Below are 27,937 nucleotides of genomic sequence, written 5' to 3' on the forward strand. Positions count from 1 at the left end.
GGAAAGTTCTGCAGAGCACCTCTCAAACCCAATGTGCCCAGATTACTGTCAATAGCCGCTCAGGGGGGTTTGCTCCCACACCACTGACTTTGCCAGAAGTGGATTAGGGAAGATCCACACAGTATCTTCTTCCAGATCAGCTTTTGAGGCAACGAACTGCCAGCAGCAGGAAAAATATTCAACCAGCAAAGTTGGATCTGGACAAAGACATTCTATATGCATGTCTTCTCTTGTCCTTCAGATCATAATATGCTTTCCCAGCACAGTAAAAAGGCATTGCCAGGTTTTAACAGAGAATAAAACATAGCCAGAAATACCCAAAAGACAATAAATCTTCTGAATAAAAACAATACAGGTAATTCAAATTCTTCCTTGTGAATTCTGTGAATACTAGCATTACAAATCATGAATCAACAATTTTAAGAAATGTAACTTTATATATATAAAGAACCAGCATATGTTGAAAGCAAGACAAGCAAGACATTGCCACAGACAAGAACACATGTAATCTCTGTGCAGTGAGATGGAAATCTGCTACTTTTATTTTCTGAGCCACTGAACATCTCAACTGCGTGAGAAGGTGAACTGCTCTGAACATAAAAAAAACACTGTGTTTCAGTTTGTATAGGCTATCTCTCAGCAAGATAAATCCTAGAAATATTTTCATACAAACATAGCTAGGAACAGATATGCCCAGCCATCCAACTGTGGCACCCTTCACGTGGATGAGCACTTACCTCCTATTGCACTTTGCTATGTCATCAAACAGGAGCTTCCACCGGGGTCGTCCAATCAAAAGCCTGGAGTTTAAAGCTTGATATTTTTCACCAATTATTTTCTGCAAGAAACAAAAAAATCCATTCTGCCTGATTTGCAAATTGCCTCATATCACCCAGGGCTCCCATTTCTGCTATTGGCTGACTTGCCGGAGTGCTGAGGTGTAAAACCTGAGCACAAGTACCAAACAGCTGTGATGGGAGCTGCAGCCCTTTTATGCACCAATACCTCTGCTCAGTATCTTTTCAATGGCTCTCCTTGGTGTTAGTTATATACATTGTCCCCTCATGCAGCTGCTCATTAATTCCTACATTACTTTTAAATCTATTTATTTAATCCATAAAACAATAACCGTGCTCCTGTTACTCATTCCCACACTGGCTTTTAATGCTAAGCTGGAAGAAATGCTGATGATGCAAAAATCATATTTTTGTCTGAAGTCTTTTTTTAAAACTTTGTACAAGTAACTATTAAGATGACTAGGTCTGAAAAAGCAACAAGGGAAATCTTACTTTTCTCCCTGAGAGTAGTTTGCCAGCTGTTTTGAGCTGCTGCAACAGCAGAAAGCAGCCAAAACTGCTCCCCAGATGGAACCCACTCCATTCCAGAATGCTAACTCACCAGCATTTTGATAAGGTGAAATGCCCTCCCACTGCAGGGCACAACCCTGGGTTTGCTGTCCTAACACAGCAGCAAGAGGCAGAGAGCTACACATTATCTAGGCTCCCACATTCCCTCCCTTGCTGAACAACCCAAAACACTGCTCACACCAATGCACACAAAGTCCTGGCCAACTCAGCTTCCTTTGGGCTTTCATAGACAAGAGGCACTTGCTGCAGGGTGAGCTCTTACCACACAGGCACAAGGGCTTCTCACAAAGGGAGCAAGAAATGTAACTGCCCAAATTCTGGCAGCACTCAGCACTTTGGACTAACATCAGTGAACACACCACCTGTATGGCCATGGAGACTTAACTCCTCCTTGAGCAATGATGAGCAGCACTATGCTTCGTGGCAGTTTTGTTCAACAGCCACAAAAAAAGTGACTCTAAAGTAGGACTTCAATCAAAAAGCTGACTTGAATAAATTCAGCAGCTGCTTAATTAGCATCACTATGCAGTATTTGTATACTATATAGTATCAGAAAACTTCCTTTGAATTGACTATTATTTCACTTTCCCTATCATATTGCATTGCAGCCCAGCTTCAGGTTTTAATTTTAACCTAAAAATTACATAGCAGGTTCATCAATTAGCCATTTTCAAGCACTCCATTTCCATCAACATATGCTGTCCAGGCATTGCATTTGTCATAGTCATTACTGTAGCTACTACATCATTTTAACTACAGGATTGTGTTCCCACCAGAGCAGTGAATGTTATGCTATCTCCACCTGATAGTAGGCAGATCAAAATCCTGCAGTGAAATGGTTTTTCACTGCATTTCATGTTTTCCCAGTAATTGTTAGGCTTGGCTCTGGGCCCCCTGTAGTCAATGGAAAGCTTCCTGACGTGGCACAGTAAAGACTTGTGCCTAGGCTTATATGCTACATCATGTAAAATGAAGATTGCAAGCATAAATAGTTACAGGAGATGCCAAGAGTTGGGAATTAGCCCGGCGTTAGCATTGGCAATACATGTCAACTGACAGTTCCGTATAATTTCCAGTCTTACACATCAAGAAATTTCTACCTTTCATCTATATACGAGATAATGAAATAAAAAGTTTTTAAAATAGCTAGATTCTTTGAGAACAGATATGGAAAAGAAGATTTGAGCTTGCAGGTTCCTAGAACTATTCTGGTTTGGTTCTTAGCCCAGAAACGATGCAGATTTCCCATCGAACACGGCCAACTGTCTGGTCTGTGGCCTGGCCTGGAAGGACCTTGTTCCTAGAAAAAGGAGATATGGATTTCTGCCTACACCTAATCAAGTTAAGGGTATGGCACTAGACTCTCTTAATGCTGTGGGGATGAACTGGCTGTCTTGCTCTATTAATGAATCAGTCACCCGAGTTTATGGCCTCATCTCCTGTTTTTACCATCTGCAGTAATCCCCTTCTGCCTTTGACTGACAGTTTGCATTGCCTATTACTCCAAGGTCTAGTTTAGTTTACAAACAACATTTGGCCACATACCTGTATTCCATCTGTTTGACTGAGGTACAGCTGGATATTTATATAGTCTGGCCGATTCTCCTGCCAAAGCTGGGAGGATGATAAAAACAGCTAGTGAAATAATATTCTTTTTCTTAATGCAAGCATGAAGTCACTTGTGCCTACTATGCTGAGGTACATGGGTTTCAACATCAATGAAGTAAGCTTTTCATTGAAGAGGATGTGCTTGTATAGCACATCGTGCTGTGTAAAAAATATTATTTTAGGAAGCTACATGGCTCTTAAAATATACTTGAAATTATAAATCCCACTCCCTTTTCAATCTGCCTACTAGCCAAATGACTAAATGACTAAAGGCCACTCAAGGCTTCCCAGACTGCATATGCTTCTTCTTCCTTCTCATAAAGTAGTCTGGACACAGGCAAGTGTCCAGGCTACTGGAACATGGCAACACTGCAGTGAAACATTGGTGATGGATACTCAAACTGGTTTTGAACCAAGAACAAATGAAGCCTGGATCAGAAAGCCCAAGCTACTGCTGGAGCTCACTCATTTTGAGCAAGGCTGCCATCCTGTACAGAATGCCAGGTGTGTGGTGTGGGCATACCTTGCATTTAAGTTGTCAGGATCCCTCCAAGCAACACCCATTACCTTGTTATGCAACATACAGAGCAGATCTGCAAACCAGCGGAAAGACTCAATGTCCCTGCATACCCAGATGAAGTAGAGTCTTCTGAGCTTGTAGCATTTCCAACCATCACTTGAAAATAAAATGTGTGGGTAGTTAAAAATTGTAATTTTAAATGGAAACATTAATTAGGATGCTGTATATTTATTAATGGAAACATGAATTTCCTTTAGAAGCTAACTGCTAAGTTGTTCTTCAAGCTATGACACATCAGACGCTGAATTGACCAAAGCAGCCTATTCAGATGATCCTGAGAATATTAAATATCTAGCACAGAGCTAGCAGCCATCACAGACAGTGCTTCCACACTTGGAAATTGCCAGCTATACAGATGATTTGGGCAGCAAATATGGACTCATATATCATCATCGAACTTTTATTTCAAAGCAGAGGGGACATTCTAAGTTCAAGTGTATTATGTCAATGCTTTATTAGGTTTATAAAGAAGCCTGTAAGTGGAAAATATTGACAAATGTAATCATGTCAGGACTTAATTTTGCCTTTCTGTATGAAAGGCTTTGGTTGATTATAATTAATACTGTAGCAAAATCACAAAGACCAAAGGAAATCAGAGCTCCATTGTGTTAGGGAACTGTGTGATACATTACAGACCTCAGAAAATGTTGGTGCATAAAGTGCAACCATGGGCAAATTCTGGCATTGCACTTAGAAAAACAGGACTCTCGTGTCAGATTTCTAATTAAATTAAAACACAAATAAGTACAAAGGAAGGACTTGAATTAACTAGTAAAGAAAATAGAAATAAAAATATCCTGATGAATAATGAGTTCAAATAAAGCAAAAGTATTCAGGAAGCATTTTCTTAGTTAGCCAACTACATGGTTTTTGTTGTTCTAATCACCGAAATGGTCAGTGCACAGTTTCCTCCTTTTCCTCCTAGAATGATTTTCAGATAGAGAAGGCCATAGCCTGTTCACTTAAAATTAAAATTAAAATTCCAATCCTAGGAGCCAGGCCTGGTCGAAAAGTTTCATGATACATCTCTCCATAGTCACTGTACTTTATTCCAAACTGTAGAGTTGCTGGCATATCCAGCCAGGATATAGGGTTAATAGATCTATATAAGTGATGGCTCCAACCAGTGTCCTGCCTCCCCACACCTCTGCCCTGAGGAGCAAGGATGGAAACATCAGCAGCACCTCAGCAGCACATAGAACCTAGAACTCACCTTTTGTGTAAACTCCCCAGAGAGTTTAAAAAGTGCTTTCAGACTGGGGAGTACAGTGTCTTTCAAGTCCTGATTTCCAATTTTCTATTTGTTAACTGCAGACTTTCCAATCACGATTTCCTCCATCTCTTTCTGACTGCCTGACTAAGACAAGCACTTAGAAAGAGTCACAATCTGATCAGATATGACAAGAGAACTGTAAGCAGTAGCAAGGAAAATAAGTGCTTTTCATTAAAAAAGGAATAAAAGATAAAAATGCAAGGCATTTTGTATTGAAATGCCCCAGTTCAGTAACAAACACCACTCTGTGTGATGAAACACTGCATCAGGACAAAGAAGCTGGACTGCCAGACTTCATCAAACAAGTCCAGCATAGATTTAAAATAGCACCCCAGACACATATGCCTGGGTCCACCTCCAGCAGGATATATTGTGCAGGAGAGGTGCAATCCCCCATTACAACCCCCATTTCTTGTGCGTTTCTGTGTTACACTGCCCATAACAGCCATTATTTACAGACTCTTGTGCATAAAAAGCCTCTAGCTTTCCATAAAGTACATCATAATTTCTTAAAACAGGGCACAGGGTTCAACAGCTAAGTGGAGGGAAGGGCAGGGGCATGAATCAAATTATGTACATACAACAGAAAACAACGGAGCAGGAAACAAGATTTCAAGGACAGACTTTGGATCTCTCCTAGACCTGAGTGTCCTTGAAACAACAGGACTGGCCTGGCTGCTCTGCCGAGCTGGCACCATCAGGCAGTTTGCATCTTCATACCTGCCAATATCTGCTTCCAAGCCAGGGCAAAGACACACACAGATCAGCCACTAAACCAGTGTCTTGTTGATGTTTAAATACTGAGGAGGGAAGCAGACTGTTACTTTTCTCCAGAATGATTCCCTTGTATATTGTACAGTGCACAAGGGAAGAGCAGCTAAAAAGCCAGGCTATGGAATTAGCTCCTTGGAAGTCAATTTATGGCTTTATGCAGATAAATGAACATTGCAAAATGGAAGCTACCATTTTCTTGCAATGTCTGTGAGAATTCCTACAGCCTTGGCTAACACACATTAGAGATAAACATCCAATTACCTGCTGCTGGCCCATCTTTGTGTTCCATGACATTTTTGCTAAACACTATCAGGGATAATCCATCACAAGGAAAACAGCCATTTTATCCACCTGAGCCCCAGGCTTTCAGCAAAAATGCACCCTGGTTTTGAGAAGGTGATCGGTATGCTCTCACAGAAAGAAAATGAGGGAGCTCAAATTGTCTTTGGGGGCTGCAGCACCATGAGACCCAAAAGGTTAATAACTTTCAGCAGCACTTGGCACTGTCAGGTCCAGCCCAGGCTAAGGACAGAAGAATGTGTACAGCACCTAAACTCCACACTTCACTTTAGAGTTAGAGCTGACCATGGCATGCTCATCTTGCAAGAAATGCTTTAACTGTGCCTTGTAAAGCCCTCCCAAAGCCAGATGGCATCTCAGGGAAGGTTTGCTGCTTTGGCTGGCTGTTTGTACTGGGCATTTGATACACTCACTTAACCTGTGACTGGAGCCCTTAATCAATAACTCTAGCAAATATAAATAAAATCAATAGCAATCATAAAAGGAAGTTTATTTCACATAGCATAAGATTTAGTGGGGACCATGCTGTCAATGTGACAGAAAAACAAGAGGTGGAAGGTTTAATCTGCATAGAATATCAAAGGCTTTACATTAAAATGAAATTTTAAAATAGAGAGAGGAACAAGAAAGGAAAAATAGAAAAATGCATACCTAAAATTTAAACTTTTCAAATGAAGTTAAACATCTGCATACTATCTGAATTCAGACTGATCACCTTATATTAAAACCTCAAGCTTAGACATTTAAAAAGTCTAACCAGGAGAGTTGGTCCTGCATTTCCAGCAGAAGGATTATCACAATTGTCTGACTCCCAAAAACTGTTGCAGTATGCAGTCTCATCTAAGGGACTGGGGGAACAAGTCCTGCCAAAGGGCTGTGACTAGATTAATCACAGGCTTGATTGGTGGCAGGATACAGAGGCTGGTGACACTGTCCCAGTTCAGGTGCATCCCTGCCACAACACTTTGGGTTACAGAGAGGTATGAGAGGATTTATACCCTTCAGGGACATCTCAGTCCTCTACCTCTTTTCAAGGAATCATTCACTTATGCCCGTGGAAGATTTTTAAGACACTCAAAGCCTTTCTAACATTCATTGTTGCTGTAAACTGGGGCAAAATGGCTTTAAAGGCTTAAGCTCACTTACAGCAATGTGTTGAGCACAGATGCAAATGGTGTAACCCCAATTCCTCCAGCCACGCAGAGGCTGACCTCGTAGTTCAGGGATTCCTCAAAGGGACTTCCAAAAGGTCCATCCACATACAGTCTGCATAAAGAGCAAAAATCACACTTTTAGAGGAAGCTGTTAAGATCAGCAAAGGTAAAGAAAAACAAGCTGGAATTAAAACCCTACAAGGAATTTGTTTTAAAATTTGTATTAGTTTTCAGATGCAGAACGTAAAAATCCTTTTCCTGGAAAACTTTATGTGGGCAGAAATGAATGTACAGGTGGTAAGAAAAACTGTTACCTCAAATCTTTTGGCATGTTCCATGATTAGACAAGCTATTTTTTAATTCAACAAGTGGAGGTGACTTAATTATGGCTTCCTATTTTGTCTGGTATTAGAGGACAAAGAAATGGCACTAGAAACCATGACTTGGAGGGTCATACTAAGAAATGAAGTCGTTTGGCTAGGCTTGCCTAGGAGGTGCATCTTATACACATTTTCTGAAGAGGGAGAAAAACTGCTGATTTTTTCCCCTTTGACTCATACCTATCATTATTGTAACTATTCTGTCCACTTGATCTTAAAGATTATTTAGAAGATTGTGTCCCATTCCCAACCCATTTTTAACACTTCAGGTAGTACTGGATAGTACATTGACTATAATTTAAAAGTCAGCTTTAGGTATTTTCAAAAGTTTGGCCTCCTACAAGATCTTTCCTACAGTGCTGATAATCTGAGGAAGGTCACCCATAGACAGCTCAAAATTTATGGGCTGTAAGATTTCATACACTCTACCACTCTATTCATTTTCTATGGAAAACCAACTGCATATCTTACCTCAGTAACAGATTCATCTTTAGAAACTGCTACAAAGAGAACTTGAACAGGACATTTACTCAAGGCCTGTTCTGTGTATGACTGACTCACTGGATCAGTTTTATGGAGGTAACTGCTGAACACAGCCAAGTATGGTGGGACCAACACTGTGTGCAGCAGCTCAGGGAACAGTACTTGCCCCCAGGTCTGCTGACCAAGAGCAAGCTTTGGCCTGAGTCCACTAAGGAGCTCCAACACACATCAGTTTCATGCACACACACTGGTACTTATTGCACAACCAAACTGCACATACTGCATGTCTAATGAAAGGGTCTAAGAGTCTCCTTTATAACAACAGCCAGAGAATTAAAGGCAGAGAAGACATCTTTCCCAGACAAAGCCATCCAAACCTCATCTGATTAATTCCTTTGGAGGGCTGGACTTTAGCCATAACTTAAGTTCTCAGTCTGATCTCATTTCTTTTTGTTTTGTAGTCTGACCCTTGGCATCATCTTACCAGTCAAGACAATGTCTTGTCTGGGTAACTTCGGCCAATATGGTCCTTTTTAGGAAATTTTTTCCAGCCCTTTCCTATTGTTGCTTGATATGCCTCATATGTTAGGCTTCTTCTTCTGGATGCCTTAATTGAACACAGATAACTACAAACTTTCTGATGGATCTGAAGGCTGATTTTTAACTAAGTCCTGTCTTACCAACTCCATACTTGATGTCCTATCTGGAAAGAAAGGGAGAAGACACTCGCCCAGCCAAAGACATCATCAGAAGGCATTAGAAATGTTTTTAAGCAACCACATTTTATAACTAAACCATCTTCAACCTAAATATGCTTACTCTTATTTCTGCATTTATACTGTCTATAGTATTCTACGTTCTCTTGGAGAATCTCAAAGCTTTGCAATGTCATATATGTTAGTTCCACCATGATGGGAATATTAGAAAAACAAATTCACTCCTTACTTAGGACAGACATATTGTTTTACACAATACAGCCAAGAAAAACTTCACTGGTCATGTGCATACAATGTAAACAGAACTTTAAGTATCTGCTCATTAAATGTTTCCTCTTACATAACACTTTAACCAGGCTTTATTTTCCACTAATGACATGATACCACTGCTGGTGCAGAGTGCAGCAGCAGCTGCTTTAAGAGATCTAAAAGTTGCACTGTTTGACAGAGGAGGTAAAGGAGCAGCTCTTATTTAAATAAGCAACACGGGAAATGCTGAGAAGCAGGTTGTAACACTGAAATAACCTGGTCCAAGGGATATTCTGAAAGAAGTCCACAAATGTTATGGATCTCAGATGTATATGTAACAGATGTAAGAGAGATTTAATTTGGGGATTTCAGAGTATGTCAAAAACAAATGAAGAAACAAACAAAAAAAACCCCAAAATAACTGGATAACAAAGACCAGCAACCCTGTCATTCCTAGCCAGCTTCATATACATGTTACCCTAATCAGCCCCACCTAGCTGGTGAAATCTAGAGAATTGCTCCTAAAGGTATGAAGAGCAAAAGCACAGGCCTGAGGGAAATTCCTTACATTCTGGACAAGCAGCATTAACTTTCCTTTGGAAACACAAACCTAAAGCCAACATTTTGAATGAAAAACACAACCTAATGAAACAAAAACAATCAGAGCACGTTTTTCCAGAAATTACCCCAGTGGATGTGACAACATTTATTTATTGTAGGAGTGCCACTTAACATAACTGCACTACTTGAGGACTACCTGGATGTATGTATGTATGTCTGATCTCAGAGGGATTTAGAAATTCCTGGAAAGTCTGAGTGCTTCTGAATAATACTGACATGATCAGGAGTGGAAAAATGCAAAACTAGATCTGGTCACCAGAAACCAGTCAAGCACAGTGCCTGCCAGAAATTCAAGAAACAACCTGCAATTAAATATGAATTTTGGTCAGAATGATCCAGTTTGTGGTCCATTAGCCCCATCTGGCCTGCAAAATATTTCTATTTGCCCACTGTGTCTTCCTCTGAGGCAGTGAGGAGCAGTTGCTTGGACAGCAGATGCAGTCAGAGAAGCCAAGGGCCTCCTGCTGTGTCTGCATGTGGTCCAGCACATAGCAGCCAGAAGTCACTGTTTCCAAGTGTGAAAAAGAGAAATGGGGGAAAACCTGGAGAAACATTGCTACTGTGTTAACCCACTCCACCACTCAGAGTGCCTGAAAAGACTGATTCCAAGCATAACATGATCTCCCTAGAAGATTTTGTTGGAGGTTATAAACATGCACTATTTAATCCCATTTTACTACGGGGGCGTAATTTATAACTGAGACAAATGTGGCCCTGATGCCTGAATGGCAGTGGTCATTTATCCTTTTCTTATTCAGGCCAGTGGAAGCAAGAAACCTTCTGATGCCATATCAAATGGCACAGGGTTGAACAGAGCAGTGATTCAGTCATAGACTTCTGCAGAGATTATGCAGTTTTTGTTTCCTGTCAACATGTTCCTGCTTTCATTTGGTAGGACAGAAAACTTTTGCATAAATGCAGTTCCTTATTGAAAATGAAATACCACAGCGCTCAATAAAAAGACAAGGGGGGTAAGATGACTTTTTACTTCTTGAGCTGTGGCCCAGATATATCACACTACCATGCTATGCTCTCATATCCTCCCAGCTTTTATTTAATTAACATGAAGGAAGGGAATGGAATTTTACTAGAAGTTTAGAAATTGCCCCTTCAGGCAAACTTATTCAAATAACAAGTTGTTCTTTTCACATATATTTACTTCCAGTCTTAGGAGTGCTCTTAGTTATTATTGTGGCACAATTTTTCAGCTTAGATAGAGAAAAAAAAGCTCTTCAAAATAGAATACATCAGAAAAAATAGCAGAGCACATTATTAAAAAGCATCTTACAGACATTTTCTATTTAAAGCACACTTCCATTCTACAGTGCAGTGGTACCAAAATAGCCCAACAAGCACTAAACCAGCTTGTTCCAATGCTGGGCAATGCTACTGCAATAACACGGGGCTGCCCTTAAACTGTCTCATGAACACAGGCAGCTGTACTACTTTTGAGATCCAATTCATTATTTTCCATAAGGAAATGCATAGTGATGTGTGGAGACATCTGCTCACACCTCTTGGACCTGGCTCTCAGTGCCATGCTTTACTTCAGGTTGTAGGAGCCCTTAGAAAAGATAATGCTTTGATTGCATTTCACAACCCAACAGTAAATGATGTTATCAGGTTTTTTTACTAGGCTCTCTGGGAGCTACTGTAAGACATTATCTGGGATATTAGTACAAAAACAGATGGATAGGGGAGTTAAATCAAGAGCTCGTAGGAAATTTTAATTAAAGAATCATCATCAGCAAGCTGAACAGAATGCTTGGATACAAAGTACTGCATAGAGCACAAAAAGTGAAATCCTAGTCTGAGGTTTCAGGCAAAGCTCTTACCAATGTCAGCTGAAGAAGGATTTACACCAGCAGCATGAGATGTTATGTCCTTGATATTCAGTTCTTACTTGGATCCACATTTAGGTATCTTTGTGTGAGCACACTAAGTTCTGGATACAGTCATAAGACACAGTCAATAAAGCTAATGGAGCTGAATTCCTGATTCCTTAGGAAAACATCACTGACATTCTCCAAAATCATAATGAGATCAACTAAACAACTCTTCTCACATGCTTGTTCTTCTCTTTTACTTGTCCTACCAAAACCACATCTCAGTACTGATGAACTCCAAGGAACTGACTGTCTGATGGCTGAAGCAGTTTCCTTATGTTCTTCTGCTGCACCAGAGATGCAATAATCTCTCTCCGATAACCCACACTATCAGCTTCCACCCCCACATGACAAATATTCAAACAAGCGCCTCCATATTCCTCCCACACTTTCCTTCATGCCTAGGAGGGAATCACAGTAAACATCTGCAGAGCTATCTCATTATCTCCCTTCATATTCCTTCTTAAGACTCCTCTTTCTTCTGATATCTAAGAAAACAGGCTCCTGCTGTGCTCCCTGTATCTCAGTCATATTCTGGATCAGTCCTGTCCCACTGTTTCCCTGAATTTTGCTGATTGTATCCATCGGTTATCTGCTGTTTCTCCAGTTTAAGTTGGTTTGTCTCTCTGCAGTGTGGCTCTGTCTATCACAATGGCTTCCTGATGCATGACTCCTTCTTCAGGGCACCAGCAGAACAGAGATCAGAGAAGAATTGCTGGAAGCCATCCAAATCTGAAACTTGTATCAGAGACCATCTTTCATTGTCTGCAGAAAGCAAAATGGACTACTGCACTGTTCTAGAACATTTTGGAGTCCAAGGCTCAATTCACATTTTTTCAGTAAAAGCCTAGCTACAACAAATGATATGATTTTTCAAAGAAGCTGCATTTACTACTATCAAAGATTTTAAAATATTTTCTGCAGCAAAAATCACGGTAGTCACTTTGTTTTATGAGGTCAACATACAATACTTCACAACATTATTTAAGCCTTAATTTATATGTATACACTTTGACACCATTTTACCAGAGGAGTTGATTATTGACAGCATTTCAGTACCAATAGCCTTTTATAAAAGAACCACTAGTGAACAAAGCACGCTATCCTTTGCTTTTATGGATTTCCAAAACTACAACAACTTTTCAAGGTTTAAAAGTGTCACAAAATGTGACATCTGGCATGTGTGATCAGAGATTCCCATGTGTTCTCCTGACACTGTGAAGGATGATGTTTCCATTAAAGCAATGATCAGCCCCTTAGACAAGTAAGTTTGCAAAACCCAGTGGGTCCAATTAATTTTATATACTGTTTTGTGCAGGACTGCAAAGGGTTATGATTCTAATTCAGGTTTCATTAGCCATTCTCTCCTGGTTTTTTTAAACTGATCAAGTTTAATTTCTGGTTGTTTATTCACATTTTTTTCCTTCCAGCTTCAAACATGTTCTTACAGTATATACTAGAGCTTGCAGAAGTTTCCTTCTCTTTTTTACAGAAGCTGAGTCCTTGATCCGCTAGTGTAACAACATGGATGACTCAAAAAACTATAGAATTAATTAGCACCAAATTTTCTTCAAATAGAAACCTGCTAATTCATTATTATTTTTAGAATCCTATAAGAACCATTAGTTTTAATATATCTCAGTTCCATTTAATTCTCTCTGACTGGGCAAGAGAAAACAAAATCACCTTTTTTCAGCTTTTTATACTCTCAAGGGCCCAGAGGTGACTACAGAAGCATTTCCAGGTCTACAACATCCTTAACAGGAGGAAGTATGTTGAAGGCATGATGATAGGGGTAAGAAAGTGGGACAGCTGAGCAGGCACCCATATGGATAACGTTCTTCCTGTAAATCACAAACCGAGATTTGTGCATTTCTATGACACACAGTGCAGGTTCAGGAAGATTCCACTGGAGTGGGCTGGAACACTAAAGTAGCAAAAGTTGTACAATTACCTTTTGGGAGCTGGACTTGTAACAGAGGACTGAGGAAGAGGAGAGAAAAGAACCTAACTATGAACGAGAAGTTCAAAAATACATGGAGATTGAAGTACCACTGGTGGCAACAAAGAACAGACTTGCACCTCTGATGGACACCCTTATAAACATGGCTCTTCCTTGTTCATTACTCCCACAGCAATCTGAAAGCAACCTCTCAGACCAAGTTAAATTCCCTCCAAACTGAATAAAATTATCTAAATATTGCCTGAAGTATTTATGGAGAACCCATATTTCTGACTACTTATTGCTGACTATTACAGGAGAGAAGCAACAGCTTACACCATTCACTTACTCCATTAAAAAGGTCTATAAAATCACTATGAGAGCTACATTCAACTATAATTACAAACTGAGGCAACTTTGTTCTCTGAAAGTACATGTACTTTCTGTACCAATTTTTTGGGTCAATATTCTTAATTAATGTTGCATTAATTCTTCTCCATGACAACCTTTTTAAGGTCATTTTTACAAAATGTTCTCAAAATGTATTCCTTTGATTAAAGAACACACAATTCATTTTATTATAACAAGAAATCCCGTTGTACACCTTTTTCCTTACCAATTTCAATTTCTATTTAGTAAAGTGCCTTTCCTCTCTATAAACTCATGTCCTACCAATTTTTCCTGAAGTAGTCAAAAAGTAATCAAAAAAAAAATTAAAGTAGAGCATTTGTAATGACTGTACCACCTATTGCATCCTGCTTTTTGAAATTTTATTTGTTACATCATTAAGTGATAAAATGCTGCAGAACAGCAACCCCGATGAGGTAGAGTGTGCTGGCCATATTTCTCCACAACGCATTCACTGACAGAGTAGTTATCTGCTTATCTCACTGCAAACTGTATTTCTGCTTTAGAGTAACACACTTCAATACTTATCTTTGGCCTGTTTCAATATTTATAGGAAGCTTTCTGTTGCTTATACTGCTGCCTTTGGTGGTCATCTCAGAGAGGTGACAGATGGCATGGAAGCAGTGCCAATATTGGTCCTCTTCCTCGCTTGGTAAATGCTACTCACTGAGACAGGATATCCCTTGTCTCCACACCAGTGTAAATACCTGCAGCATCAGTTTCTGTAGAAGCCTGGAAGGCAAGGTGGCTAATATTCATGGTGTAAACAGCAACAGCTGGATGGACAGCTGTGGAGCCAAACAAGGATTGTTGGTAGCAACAGCCAAGCATTGTTTGCATTAACACACTGTGAGAAAGAGCAGGATGTGGTTGGAGAAAGGGCCATACAGATGTAGGGCAGCACTCTCCTGGGACAAATATCCTCATTCTGCCTCCTGGAGAAGAGCACAACACAGTACAGCACAAGTGCAGGAGTGAGGTCAAAAAGCAGGAATGGAATGTACGGGGGTATCAAGATCACCAAAGACGTCTGACCCTTTTCCATACTGATGCATATTGATGCAACCACACTGCAGATTTCAGATGCTGTTTCAAGTTTTTTGCATCTCTAATTATTACATATTAACCAGCACTGGAAGTCTAATGCAGTTTCCTCAAGCCAGGATTTGGGTATTTTCCATTGAAGTAAGAATGGGAGAACTGCATGGGATCAGGACTCAGGAAAGCCAGACAGTACATACGTGAGTTTCACACCCCTGGCAGCTCCTTTCTATTAACAGATATGCTCAGGGGACATATTATACCAAAGGGCAAAATACTTATTTGGATAGAGTGGCCTGGGGAAAAAAGACCGCTCTAGTTTAACATCCACACTGCCATAGGCTTTCCCAGTCAAGCTCCCATACACCTTAGGGATGGGGAAAGAAAAGCTGGCAAATCACAAGGATGACAAAGCACAGGATTTAAAATCCTAGCTAGGTATCTGCAGAAACAAAAGGAGAAGAGAGCAGCAGCTGACTGAAGTGCTGGCAGATACAGCTGCCAGCAGATCAATCTGAAGACAAGGACGGGCATATCACAGTTCTCTCCAAAGTCAGCCCACTCAGGCTCTCTGGACTGGATTAAGTAGAGACAAAGAATTCAAAATTAAGACAATATAAGGAAAAAAAACACAGAAAGGCAAATCTCACAACAAATTCTGCAGTTGGAATGAAGCAGTTACTCCTGTAATAAAATGGAATCCTCAATACATATTAAACCTAAACACAAATATTCTATCTAAAATGTAATACAATCCCTAGAAAAATCTGCCATGTCTCCTGCAAACTCTTTCCTGTCTTAGGGTTTTACATTGGGTAAACAAAGTGCCTTTGTCCAGTCACAAGCCAATCTTTTATCTGGAAAACTCTCTTTTTAAAACAATGCCTCTCTTGGCTATACTTCCTTTAAGGAAAGATGTTGATGTTCTCCATGAGCTTCACATCCTCTACAGACCAGTGATTGTGCCTATAGAACTAGGTTTTCTTCGGGGCAGATTCATGAAGCAAGTCATTATTGGCTTGGGGTCTGTAAAGTATCTTTGCTTGAATTTAGCTGCCAGAAAGCCTAGAAAGAAATTCTCTAAATATGCCTCTGACAGTTGGAGAGGTCTGCAAGATAGTGATAATGCAACTTCAGATGGCTTCCAGATGTTCACTGATGGTCAGACATGCTCATTTCCTTAGGCAGAGAGTCTCTTATCTGGAAGGGGATACAGACAACTGGCAAGGCCAAAATGTAAAGAAAGAACACCTGCCCAGCAGTAGATTGAACCATATACAGTTGGAATAAAATGGCAGAGTAAGGATGAGATCACCCAACTTAGAGCAGGAATTTCTGAAGTCAACAGAAGCCTACAGATGAGTCTGTACATAGATTCATTGGCAGAAGCTTATCATCTACCAGAAAATATACTGCATTACATCATAGATGAGCTCAATGCAGTCCTGACTATCTTGACCTCCTCTTTGTTTTTCTCTGACTATGCTCCAGCTTCTTATTTCTAGTTCTGTTTTTCAGAGTGAATGGCCTATTATTGTCTGCAGTGTTCCAGTTTCAGTCCTGCCAAGGCCCTGTATAATGACATTATTATTCATAGGTAGCAGTGTCATTGCTATTACCTTTCTAGACATACAAAGATGCCTCTGTGCAGCTGCCGTAGGTTATTCAAAATAAAGAAATTTTTATCCCTTGAATTTTTAAACTCCTTCAAGCTCTTACCTTTTTATGTGCTCATATTAACAGAGCCTTACCTTTTAGCATTTCTCTTTGAGTTACATTTAAGAAGCTTACAGAGAACAGGTGATCCCAAACAAAACAGGTGAGTGATTTGGTAAGAGACAGAGAGATACGGGACTAGTGTTTAATTACTGCAAATACATCATGCTTTTCCTAACCCTTCCCACCCTCACTTTTCATAAATATCCTGAGATCTACAACGCACTGGGTGTGAGACACTGCTGTAAGACAAGGTGACTGAACACAACAGAGGCTGGCCATCACAGCAAAATTAACACCTCTGGCACAGAGTCAGGGTCTAAGCCAAAGGGGCCTCTCCTGCAGGTTCAATATCAGCTCCTATCGACCAGGACCCCTGAAGCTGCTGTGCATATATACAGAGAAACACCACTGGGTGTGACTAGTCTTGTCATTATACACAACAACTAATGACATGTGAGACTTCTTGCACAAAATCAGTGTCTTGCACCTCCACACTAATCCCCACCATATTTGTCATCATTGTGAGATGCAGATCCCAAGACTGTGTCTCAGGTTTAATCTCAAATGACAGTGTTGACCAGCCACAGAGGAGGAGAAGTTCACACTTTCAATCCCATCTCTCTCATGCTTATCCACTGTAATTTCCAGAATGTCACTTACATTTTCAGTTAATGCTCTTTGTTTTGGTGAAACCAGAAAGCAACACATTCTCAGAACTCTCCGCCATGAGATAGGGTTTAGTTTAAATTTAATTAGCTTAATGCTTAACTTTACTTGAGGCTGCATCTCAAATCCTGTGTTCAGTTTTGTTTTTCCCTCATTGCAAGAAAGACATTGAGCTGCTGGAATGAGTCCAGACTGACAAGGGCAATGAAGCTGATGAAGGGTCTGGAGTAAGTCCTATGAGGAGTGACTGAGGGAGCTGGGGGTGTTTAGCCTGGAAAAAAGGAAGCACAGGAGGGACCATATCACTCTCTACAACTGCCTGAAAGGAGGCTGTAGCCAGAGTCTGCTCCCAGGCAACCAGTGACAGAACAAAGGGACATGGACTCAAGCTCTGCCAGGGGAAGTTCAGGTTGGACATAAGGAAGAATTTTTTCACTGAAAGGGCGGTTAAACTTTGGTGACATCCAGTCACCATTGCTGGAAGTGTTCAAAAAATGAATGTACAAGGCGCTACATTAGTGGAATAATTTAGTTGACTTAGTGATGTTTGGTCACAGGTTGGACTCTAAAATCTTGGAGGTTTTGTTCCAACCTTAATGATTATATGATTCTAATATTTCACTTTAATACACAAAGACAAAAGGCTGTTATAAAGTATGAGCCTAACAGTTTCCCCTTTTCAGTCTTTCTTATTCAACAATTTCTCTTTTGATGAACTGTCTGACATTCTATTGGAACTCATCTTCCTTTTCTTCCATCCATCTCCTAAAATTTGCCAGATGATTCAGAAATTTCATTCCATCTGCTCTGATATACACTATCCTCCCTGGTCCAATATCATCCGAGGATTTAATTAACTTGGTGTTTACATCTCCCTCCTTATCATTCATTATTTGATATATTGAAAGAACACATCCCAAGATGAATTGCTCCCTATTTGATACCTTACTCATTTTAAAGCTCTCTGCTTAAGAACTATTTGCTGCTTCCCACCTGTCAACATTGACTTTTTCTTCATTTAATACACTGTGCTATATTCTTATCTAGATAATAATTTGCTGAATTCTCTATAGAAAAAAAATCTGATTCCAGTACAAAACAAATGGCAAAAATGCCACTGAACTACGTGATATCAGAATTTAGTTCTGCAGGAGTAAAAGGTGTATTATCAGACAGAAATACACTATAAAAGTAAATTAGCTTTAGTGGAAGAGCTTTTTTGCCATAGGACATGGGTAGTACAGACTGGATGAAATTCCAGCCCTCTAGGTTCTGTTTATCTACTAAACCTCATCTTTGTAAGACCTCTCTTTATCCATCAGCTGTGATCAGTGATTTGGTGTTCCACCATATCACTTAGTTTGCTTCTGTTTAGGGATTCCCTTAACACCTGTATTTTAAACAAATTGTAAAGGTAAAATTGGACAGACAAGTGAATACTTTCTGGTTGTCCAGAATATACTGTCTGGTTGTCTGGTTCTGAATCCTCGCTGAGATTCTGAAAACTGCATTACTGTTTTTCCTGATGGCTGCATATATCAACCATTCACCAACCCACCAGTGAATGTTTTTGACATCACTTCAACTACTGTGAAAATGCCTAAAGATCCCTAATCGACTTCCCCTTTGGTGTAGGAAATTTACAAAGAGCAAAAAGAGATAGGAGGAATGCAGCAGCATAGGTGCTGTGCTGGGGTTGACCCAGTCTCTGTCATACCTTTCTTAGGAGAACCTGGGCAAGTCAGCTTGACACTGTGACAGTATCTACCTGTTAGACAGAAATAGTTGTATTTCTCAGACAGAGACAAGCATTGCAAAAATGACTTCATTAAAAGTTTGTGAGATCCATAAATATCCTGTAAGGGTGGTCATAAATTTCATCAATAAATGGATCACAATCTTTAATGAGCAAGTAAAAGGAAAGGAGTATAACATTACACAAAGGAATGTTTCTAGATATTTGTTTTATGGTTTCCATCTGCCCAACTGATGGCGTTTATCTTCAGATGTGACCTGACAGTTTAAAAAAGGATAAGCAATAGCTTCATGTCTCACTGGAGAAGCCTTGCCAAGGCAAACAAATTAAAGAAAGGGCAAAGATGACTGTGGATAAAGCCATCATCCTTGTTATCTCCTTGTTAATCCTGTTTCATCAGTTTAGCTAACCTTAGATGACAGTGTTCAAATACCTGAGTGCCCAGGGGGTTTTTAACACAAGTGGCCCAATGACAATAAAACCATATATGACTTAGAATTACTTTTAATATATATTTTTCTGTGAAGCAGTTTTAATGATAATTTCCCTTGAAGTTTCATTCTTCAAGGAACCTTCAGTACAGAGATAAACAAACCCCAGACTCTGCAAAATTGAGATATTTTTGGTTTATTAATAGATGCTAAATATCTCAGCCATGAGTCTTCTTGCTGGATATCACAAGAAGGATAGAACAAGGGAACAAGCTAAACCTAATTGGATCATAATTGCCAAAACATTTCTACATGGTGCACATGCTATTCACTGGTGCCAGACTCTGAGTGCAGGGCCAAATAACTAAAAGCAAAGTTAAATTGGTGGGGGGGTGCCTATGACCACAAACAGCTGAAATAGCCATTGCAGACATAAATGGATTTCTTAAATGCAAGTGATGCTCTTAAGAGCTGCCTGCAGCCAACCTGCTCTATTTTGCTATAAAATTACTGAGAGAGATAGATCAGATTTTGATAGCTCCTGTTTGCATGGCTTCTTTAAAGTGGATTCCTTCGCTGTTGTGCAAATATGCACGTATAAAAAAAGTTAACCATCAACCATTACATATCCAGGTACTGCCATCTAACAACAGAAAGACAAAATGTATACAGATGCACACTAACTATGCTCTCAGACAGCGAGGCATGGCTACAGATGGAGCAGTGAAAGCTAGGAAAGTTCCCCATCTCAGCTTCTGCTGACTCTGAAAAGAGGGAAGCAGGGGCTGAGCTCCAGGGACAACCATTCTGCTGCACTTAGATCTTGGAATTAAGATGTTCAAATGCTAATGGAACCATGTGTAAAAGAAGACTTGTTGAACTCAGCCTGTTTTCTCATCAGGACACAGCAATTCGCAAATAAATGAACAAGACATTCCCCCTCAACTCTCCTTCCTAGTACAGAATAGAGGGAGATGAGGTTGTCCATCAATACCAACATGGCCTGCCAGTCAGAAAAGCAGTGCCCAGAGACTCCCATTAGAGCCTGTGTCACTGAACAAGCTCATTACATTTTGCTCTGCTGATCCCACAGGGTAAACCTGCTCTTTTGAACTAAGGAATCTTTCTCCATGTAATGTATGGACTGTGCACAAAACAGAAAGTTACATCTGACCTTCCCTTCCCTTCCCTTCCCTTCCCTTCCCTTCCCTTCCCTTCCCTTCCCTTCCCTTCCCTTCCCTTCCCTTCCCTTCCCTTCCCTTCCCTTCCCTTCCCTTCCCTTCCCTTCCCTTCCCTTCCCTTCCCATAATTCAGAAAATGAATTATAGTAGAGTTTTTTCCTTTTGCTTCAGTTCAGCAGCCATGCCTGACACACGTGAGTTGATGCAGAATTTCATGTTGTCTCCTTGGAACAAAACAGGGGTGACAAAGGGGCTGGCATGTAGCAATTGCCCTTCACAGAAAGTCTGCTCTTTCTGGATAGAAAGCAGCACAGCATTTCACTCTGGCATAACTTAAATATGTAACCAGTGACTATTACACTGGTTACAGACCAGCAGTGATCCTTCAGGACAGCAGCACTCAGAAACACTGGCACTAAACTGCTGACACTGAATTGCTCACTACATCACCCTAATAAATAGATTTTGGTACTTTCTAATCTTTCTTTCAGCTTATACTAAAAAAATTATGGAAAGCCCGGGTTCAGTTCACAACTCCAGAGTTTACCTTATACCAGCTTGAATGAAGTGCCAGTTTCCTAGATTTGAGGAAAGTGAGTGGGATCTCTCCAATGCACTTCGAACTCTTACTCATGGAGTGACGTGCTAAAATCCTAGAGATGGTTTCCTTGAAAACTGCAGTGGCAGGAGATACTCTTGGTGTATTATTAAGATCACAGAGTTTCATCTTCATGATGCCCAAACAGCCAGAACATCAGGTTTGTGACTCCTTCACAAGATAACATTACACCTACATGATTTACCTTGTCCAAGTTGAAGCACAAGAAAATGGATGGCTCAGTTCTGCCACTATTTCTTTGCTAGTTGTGGTAAAAGAGTACCACATGATGGAAAATTGCTAACAGCCACTTCCATTGCTGTATTTTCCCTAACAATATTAGGAAATAAGGCACAAGGGGAAAAAAATAAAAATAGCTTTCAAAAGTCTTTTGAGAAGGGATGCAAATACCTTCATTTTGAAGAAACCACTGTGAAATGTCTGCATTTCAAATATTATTTAGGAAACTTCAGCTATCCATACAAGTAAAAGAAAAAAATTAATATATTGTAAGAGTTTCAGAACTGGTTCAATATAATAAAAATATTCAATCTGTTCAGGTGATTTGTCTAAAAGAGGAACTAATTAAACCTGAAGAGTATTACAAATCACCAACACTAATGTACCTACAAAACCTATTTTAATATTGAAGACACAGTATACAGTGAGTGGAAATACAAAGCTATAATATCCTTATGTAACATCATGATGCACCATGCAGAGGGAAAACAAGACCTTGGAAACTCTCAGGCATTTTGCTTTCATAAGCCACTATTGAGTATTTTTTGAAACTAGAGAGAATACAGAGAACATTTGTAATATAGGTTATAATTTTCATACTGGTGAAGCAGACCTGAGGTAAAAGGACTGACCCTGATGCTGTGGGGGTTTTTGGAGTAGGCAGCAATTTTGCTTTATAGAAGCTCCTGGGGGAATGAGAAAGTTTTAAATGTTTTATTTTAAATGAGAGTTTGATTCTACATGACTTTCAACCCCACATAAATTTAATTTAAACCTTGTTTTATAAAGATACCTTGACAGCAATGGATAATTAAGACATAAAGCAAAGTATTATATTAAAGTTATTAGGCTCTAAAGCAAATGATTTTCACATCTTTGCTTTCTGGTTGGTGTCTATAATACACCTTCTCTCATTGCTTTAAGGGAAGAAAAAATGTCACCACATTGTTGTTACAACAGAAATGCATCATTAATCACCTCACTTGACACACCTGATGCCTCATGTTAGGTGCAGATGCTTAGAGTAATAATTTTCTGCAAATGTGTAACCCACAAGATTCTTCTATTAAAAGAAAAAAACAGAAACTCTGAATATCACCAAATTTATCTTCAACATCCAACAAACCAGTACATATTTTTTACTCAAACAGCTTTTGTGTTTGGACTTATCTGCTTTAGTCTCCAACTCGGTTTGTGAGCAGCCTCAGCCAGCTGATTAGGCAACAATCAGAAAGGATTTGGCAGCTAATATCACGACTGTTGCAGTCCTGCAGCTGCTAGCAATGTTTTCCAGCTGCTAGCTGTCTGGCCGTTCAAAAGCACTTATGATTCTTTCAAACCACTTGACAAGGTCACAGAAGAAGTTTCCTTGGGGCTAGGCTTGGCCCACTGGGCACTATCAACCAGCAGCCAACTCCTATCCTCATGACTGAGGATAATTAACATCTATAATAACATACTATAGGATGAGACAGCTTTTCTACCACTGCCAATTTTTACAACTTCATAGTTGAGACAGCTCCCTCCATGAAATAGGGTTGACGTGTATATTTGGGGATGCTCAATTCAGGGTGGTCCTCTTGGCATCCCACAGCCCAGGTCTCCTATATATTTCTCTGAAGAGACAGGGAATGGCTGTTGGATCAACATGGGCCTGCTGCTGCCTCTGATTATCACCAAGAGTTTACAGGCCAACAACTTTCACGAAAAAGAAATGTGAAGTGTCTCCCTCACGTATACATTAAAGAGCCTGGCACTCAGAATTAAACCACTTCACCAGTGTCTTGCACCAAATTGCTGCTAAAACTTAAAACCAGGCTCATGTCCTGAAAAGAACAAACCATCTTTGCCCATTTTATGCAAAACTAGAATACTAACAGTGTCCTTTGTCTTGAATGTTTGTGCTTTCCTCTCCTCAGCAGTATTAAAGCATAAAGAGACACTTGTGATACACATGAAATGCTTATCTCACACTTTACCTGCACCTTCAAACCTATTTGGCAAATGGCCAGAACTGCAAAGAGTGTTGATAAATCGCTACCATTGTTAAAGACCAGGAAGTACATTTATGTCTTATGTCTAACATGAAACACAAAGGACAACATGGCAGGTAGCTTTTTCTTTTTCCTCCAAATGCTTAGTGGCGTAACATAGTCTATTTTGGCCCTTATTACAGCTGGAATCTTTCTTTTCTCACTTTTCCACCAAGACTTACTAACTGCCTCCTTTAACAGTTTGTATGAAAGAAAACAGCCTTGGGGTCCCTCACTGAAAGAATGGTGCCAAAAATAAAAATGCTAATGTGCAGGTAGGCGTATAGGAGTGAATGAATGATGCTGTCCCCTTTTACCCGCAGTCACATGGAACCACAGAACCACAGAGTGATGGAGTTGGAATGTACCTCTGGAGGTGATCAAGTTCAACCCCTGCCTGGAGTAGGTTGCACAGGACTGATGCATCCAGGAGGAAATTACTACTGTCAACAACCAAAACTTCTTAGCACTTATTTCTCTTCTTTTCCAGAGCCTAGTGCTTGGATTTCTGTAACTATGGTAATTGTGAAACTACTTTTTTTAAACTAATATAAGCCATTATTTTTAAAACTATGATAAAATTGGATATAAGAGCGGAAGGGATCATTTTAACTCTCTTACATAATGAATCAAAGAACCTCATTAATACTTTCAGCGTCAAACTACTATAACTTGTGTTTGAGTTGTTTTAAAAAAACATCCCTTGAGATATCCGGTGGCAGATAACTCCTCACAATCTCATGATGTTGTTGAGTAGTAGATATGTATGTATCAATTAATCAGCAAGCTTTATCAAAAACCATGCTCATACTCCCAGATAGCCAAATGAAAACCAGCTCTAATGATTTGCCTTACCCCATTCACTTTGAACAAAGCAATGATTTCATCTCCCAAAAGTTGTGAAAGGTTTAATCATCTTTTATTCTCAGTCAGGCATTTCCCATTTTCAACTAGGATTACCACAATGTTTTTCATGGAACAGTTCATGCCTATTAATGAGCCACAACTAACTAACTAACTAACTAACTAACTAACTAACTAACTAACTAACTAACTAACTAACTAACTAACTAACTAACTAACTGGTAAGTTCAAGTAGCATCTAGAATGCTTGCTACTTAAAAGAGAATATATATGCACACGGAGCTTCCCTTTTGCATGCGTGTTGCTGCACAAATCTCTTTTTTTTCCCCTCACATCTTTCTACCTAGAAAGATTTATACTTGCGCCTTAGATTTCATATCTGAGCCCTGTTGAAGATAGGAGCAAAATTCCCCTTGACATTAAGGGGACTAGTTCACTCTATGCTGCTCTTACATGAACTCAAGGCTACTGGAAACAGATCAAAAGTCTCTTTGTTTTGCAAGTTACTGCAGTACTGTACTGGTACTCTGAAAAAATATAGACTATGTCTCGAGGAATTTATGAGCCATATCTTAGTTTAATGTGTAGTCCTAATATTTCAAGATACTGATTTGGTCCCATTTGATATTATCTGGATGGGTCCACACGAATTCTTTGTAGAATCTGAGCTCAAATATGTAATGCACACTATGAATTACCGTCCTCTTTCTTTCTGTTTTCATTTCACTTCCAGAAAAATTTAGATCCAATAGTTGCATTTTTACTCCTGTAACATGACTGCTCTTTTTAATGAACAGCTACCAGCTATCCCATTGATACTGTTCTTTCCATTTTGTAAAAACCTCTAATGACAGGAAAATGGACTTTAATTAGAATGAAGGTTTTATTATCATGGAGCTCAGCCTTGCACTGGTTTGTATACTCTACAGAAAAAGGTGTTATCTCTGCAAAAAGCCACACTAAAAAAAAATTTAAAAAAAAAGAAAATAGAGACAAAATCCTAATCTCATAAAAATATTCTTCTCAAACATCTTGAATTTCTTTTAAAGGTCATTCCTCCTTAAGCAGGTCTCTTTTTTAATCAAGTCATCAAAGTGTCTTTTTTAATCAAGTCATCAAAATTCTCTGAAGCTCAGGTTTCTGAGGCCACAGACTGATGAGGAGATAGTTTGCTTCTAGCCTGCATTTTGAAATAAATCTTGGAGCATTTCAAAACCAGTAATTTTCATGCTTCATGTACAATGCCACACAAAGCATTTAAAGTGCTTGTGTGGGCACTTCTGAAAGGCTCCTTCATTTGGCACCTTCCCATCTGATTTCAGCAATATGGGCAGGCCACGTGTTTTTGCAGCGGAAAAGGGGATAGATGTTATTTCAGATGAGAGAGCCAACTGCACACAACTGAGAGGACTGTGGAAGACCTGATTTCTATTTCTGGTCTCATCCCAAGGAGAATTGTTCCCGGATGATGCTGGTACCTCACATCAGAGTGCCATGCCTCAGTTTTTCCTCTATAACAAGAGGACATCTTTTGTAAAGCACTTCACAGGAAGCCTTTAATAGAAAACCACTCCCTAAAAGTTCTCCACCTCTTTTTAAAATTAAAAATCTCTTTGCCTTTGCAATAAAGACTCAGTGATGAACACATAGGTCACGATTTTTCCCCTTGAAGAACACCAGGGAAGATGTTGCCTTTGTTTCTAATACAAACTGAACTAGGTTTCTAGGCCATGCTCTGCTAGCTGCTCTCATGCTCGTTTCAATCTGTGATTCAAGGGAATCTCAGTGGATCCACTGCCTGAGAAGCATCACTTCCAGCAGCCATATCTCACTACTGTCTTGTGTTAGACACAAATTATTTTCCTCTAAAAAGAAAAATGTTCTCAAGACAGCTGCAAATAAGACATAAGCTTTATTCCTGGGGTATTATTTATGAAATTTTATCTCTTTATTGGCTCAGATCTCAAGCTGTAGGAAATTGCCACAGATCCATTATCATTAAAATAAATAATTGTGAACCAGAAGACACAATGGTTTAGGGAGGGCACTAACTTTCTGCCGTCTATTTGTCTAGACTTCTCCATGATGAGAATTGAATAACACCATTTAGCTTTGTTTGAGCTGAAATTTCACCACAGCTTTTCAAAGATGACCTTCAGAAATATGTATTTGAAGATACATACATATAAATATATATCAAGTAACTGTATTTTCTGGGATTTTTCATTATGTGAAAATTACCAGCATTTTTGTGCATACACAAGAAGACTACCTTAATTTACTGCGAACATATGCAAAAGAATGGTTTGTAACTTTATGACTGATGAAAAGTAAATGCATTTGGAATATTATTTCATCATATATGATAGGTTTTAAGTTCATTTGTTTCTCCAAAATTCAAGACTTTGTCATTCTATTTAAATAATAAAGATTTATTTCTTATACAGCCAAATTTATGAGTTTAGAATGTCTCCCTATTCTATAAAGAAGTGCTGTTATTGCTCTTGGTGCACATTATGGAAACAGTCACCAAAATGTTGTTTTTCTTCATTCCTGCCTTTTTTTCCTTTTGCGCTTTTTGCTTTTGTTTATTTCACTTAATTTTAAAAGTAAGTGGGAAAAATTTTGAAAGGTTTTAAGATTTTGGGAGAGAGACCTCTTTAGCAAGCCTTACCCTGCAAGAAATTATTATTTATTTTGTTCAAGATAAGGGCAAGTTTTAAACTGATCTCAACCCTTTCGTATGGAGGTGACATTTCAGATGGTACAGGACTTTCTTCTTCAGAAGAAAATGGTACAGTGAGATGGCAGAAACTCGAAACTGAAGTTAAAAAATTTATCACAGGTGAAGAAACTGACAAGTGAAACAAGCTGATCTAAAGGCTTGTGAGTTTTCCAGATTTTAACATCTCAATTTGATTCTAAATTCCTGCTCTGGCTGAGTGGAAAAACTTGCTGCAGGGATTATCAGTAATTCTTTATGGTTTATGTTAAGAAGGGACTCAAATTAGCTGGAACATAACCACTCCTTCTGTTCTTAAAATCTGTGAATCACCCAAAAACTTTTTTGTCAAACCCACAGAAGATAAGAGTGAAGACTGCAAGTATTTCTGAAGGGGGAAAAAAAGAAGCAAATAATCCCTCTAAAAAACCTCACATATTTATATGAGGATTTCAGCACTAACTTGAAAATATAAAGTATGGCTGAACTGTCAAGTTACTTCTAGACAGAAAAAAAACTGTTAAAAATCTGTAATGCCAGTAGCATTTCTGGCACATCTCTCTTTAAGTGCTGCTTTGTGCCATGTCAGCCTCTCTCCAGCCTTATTCACCCATCAACCTAATTTCTCACTCCTGCACTTCTTTTACCACTTTTCTTATCATTCTGTTCTTTAGGGTTTGCTTTTTTCTTTTGACACTATCAGGCCCAACTACAAGTGGCACTTCTCCCTGGCACTTCAAGGCAATTGCATATCCTTCCTCTGTGCACACAGCCCAGGCAGTCAGGAGCAGAGTGGAGTCAGCAGGGATGGAGCAACCTAAGCCACTGCTACCACCAATCACCCTATCACATGCTGGAACCTGCAGCCAAATTAATGAGCATAGTGCCTTCTTCAGGAGCAATCCTGTGTAGTCTTTGCTGCACTCTAGCAGTTCTTGTATTTTA

General features: G+C 39.4%; 1 protein-coding gene across 4 annotated transcripts in view; it reads right to left on the reverse strand.

Annotated features, from left to right (window-relative positions):
* NOX4 (NADPH oxidase 4) overlaps window positions 1-27,937 on the reverse strand; it is a 110,855-nt gene that overhangs the window by 14,634 nt on the left and 68,284 nt on the right. For 3 of the 4 annotated variants that reach the window (XM_063148831.1, XM_063148828.1, XM_063148829.1), the window contains 4 exons: window positions 7,049-7,168; window positions 3,543-3,651; window positions 2,913-2,981; window positions 738-838 (listed from right to left, as the gene is read on the reverse strand). In XM_063148831.1, the coding sequence (XP_063004901.1) occupies window positions 738-838; window positions 2,913-2,981; window positions 3,543-3,651; window positions 7,049-7,168 (399 nt within the window). The remainder of the gene's footprint in view (window positions 1-737; window positions 839-2,912; window positions 2,982-3,542; window positions 3,652-7,048; window positions 7,169-27,937) is intronic. The other variant, XR_010026707.1, reaches the window with a different exon arrangement.

Source organism: Melospiza melodia, chromosome 2 (genome assembly GCF_035770615.1).
Source record: "Melospiza melodia melodia isolate bMelMel2 chromosome 2, bMelMel2.pri, whole genome shotgun sequence".
In the NCBI taxonomy this organism is placed as follows: Eukaryota; Metazoa; Chordata; class Aves; order Passeriformes; family Passerellidae; genus Melospiza; species Melospiza melodia.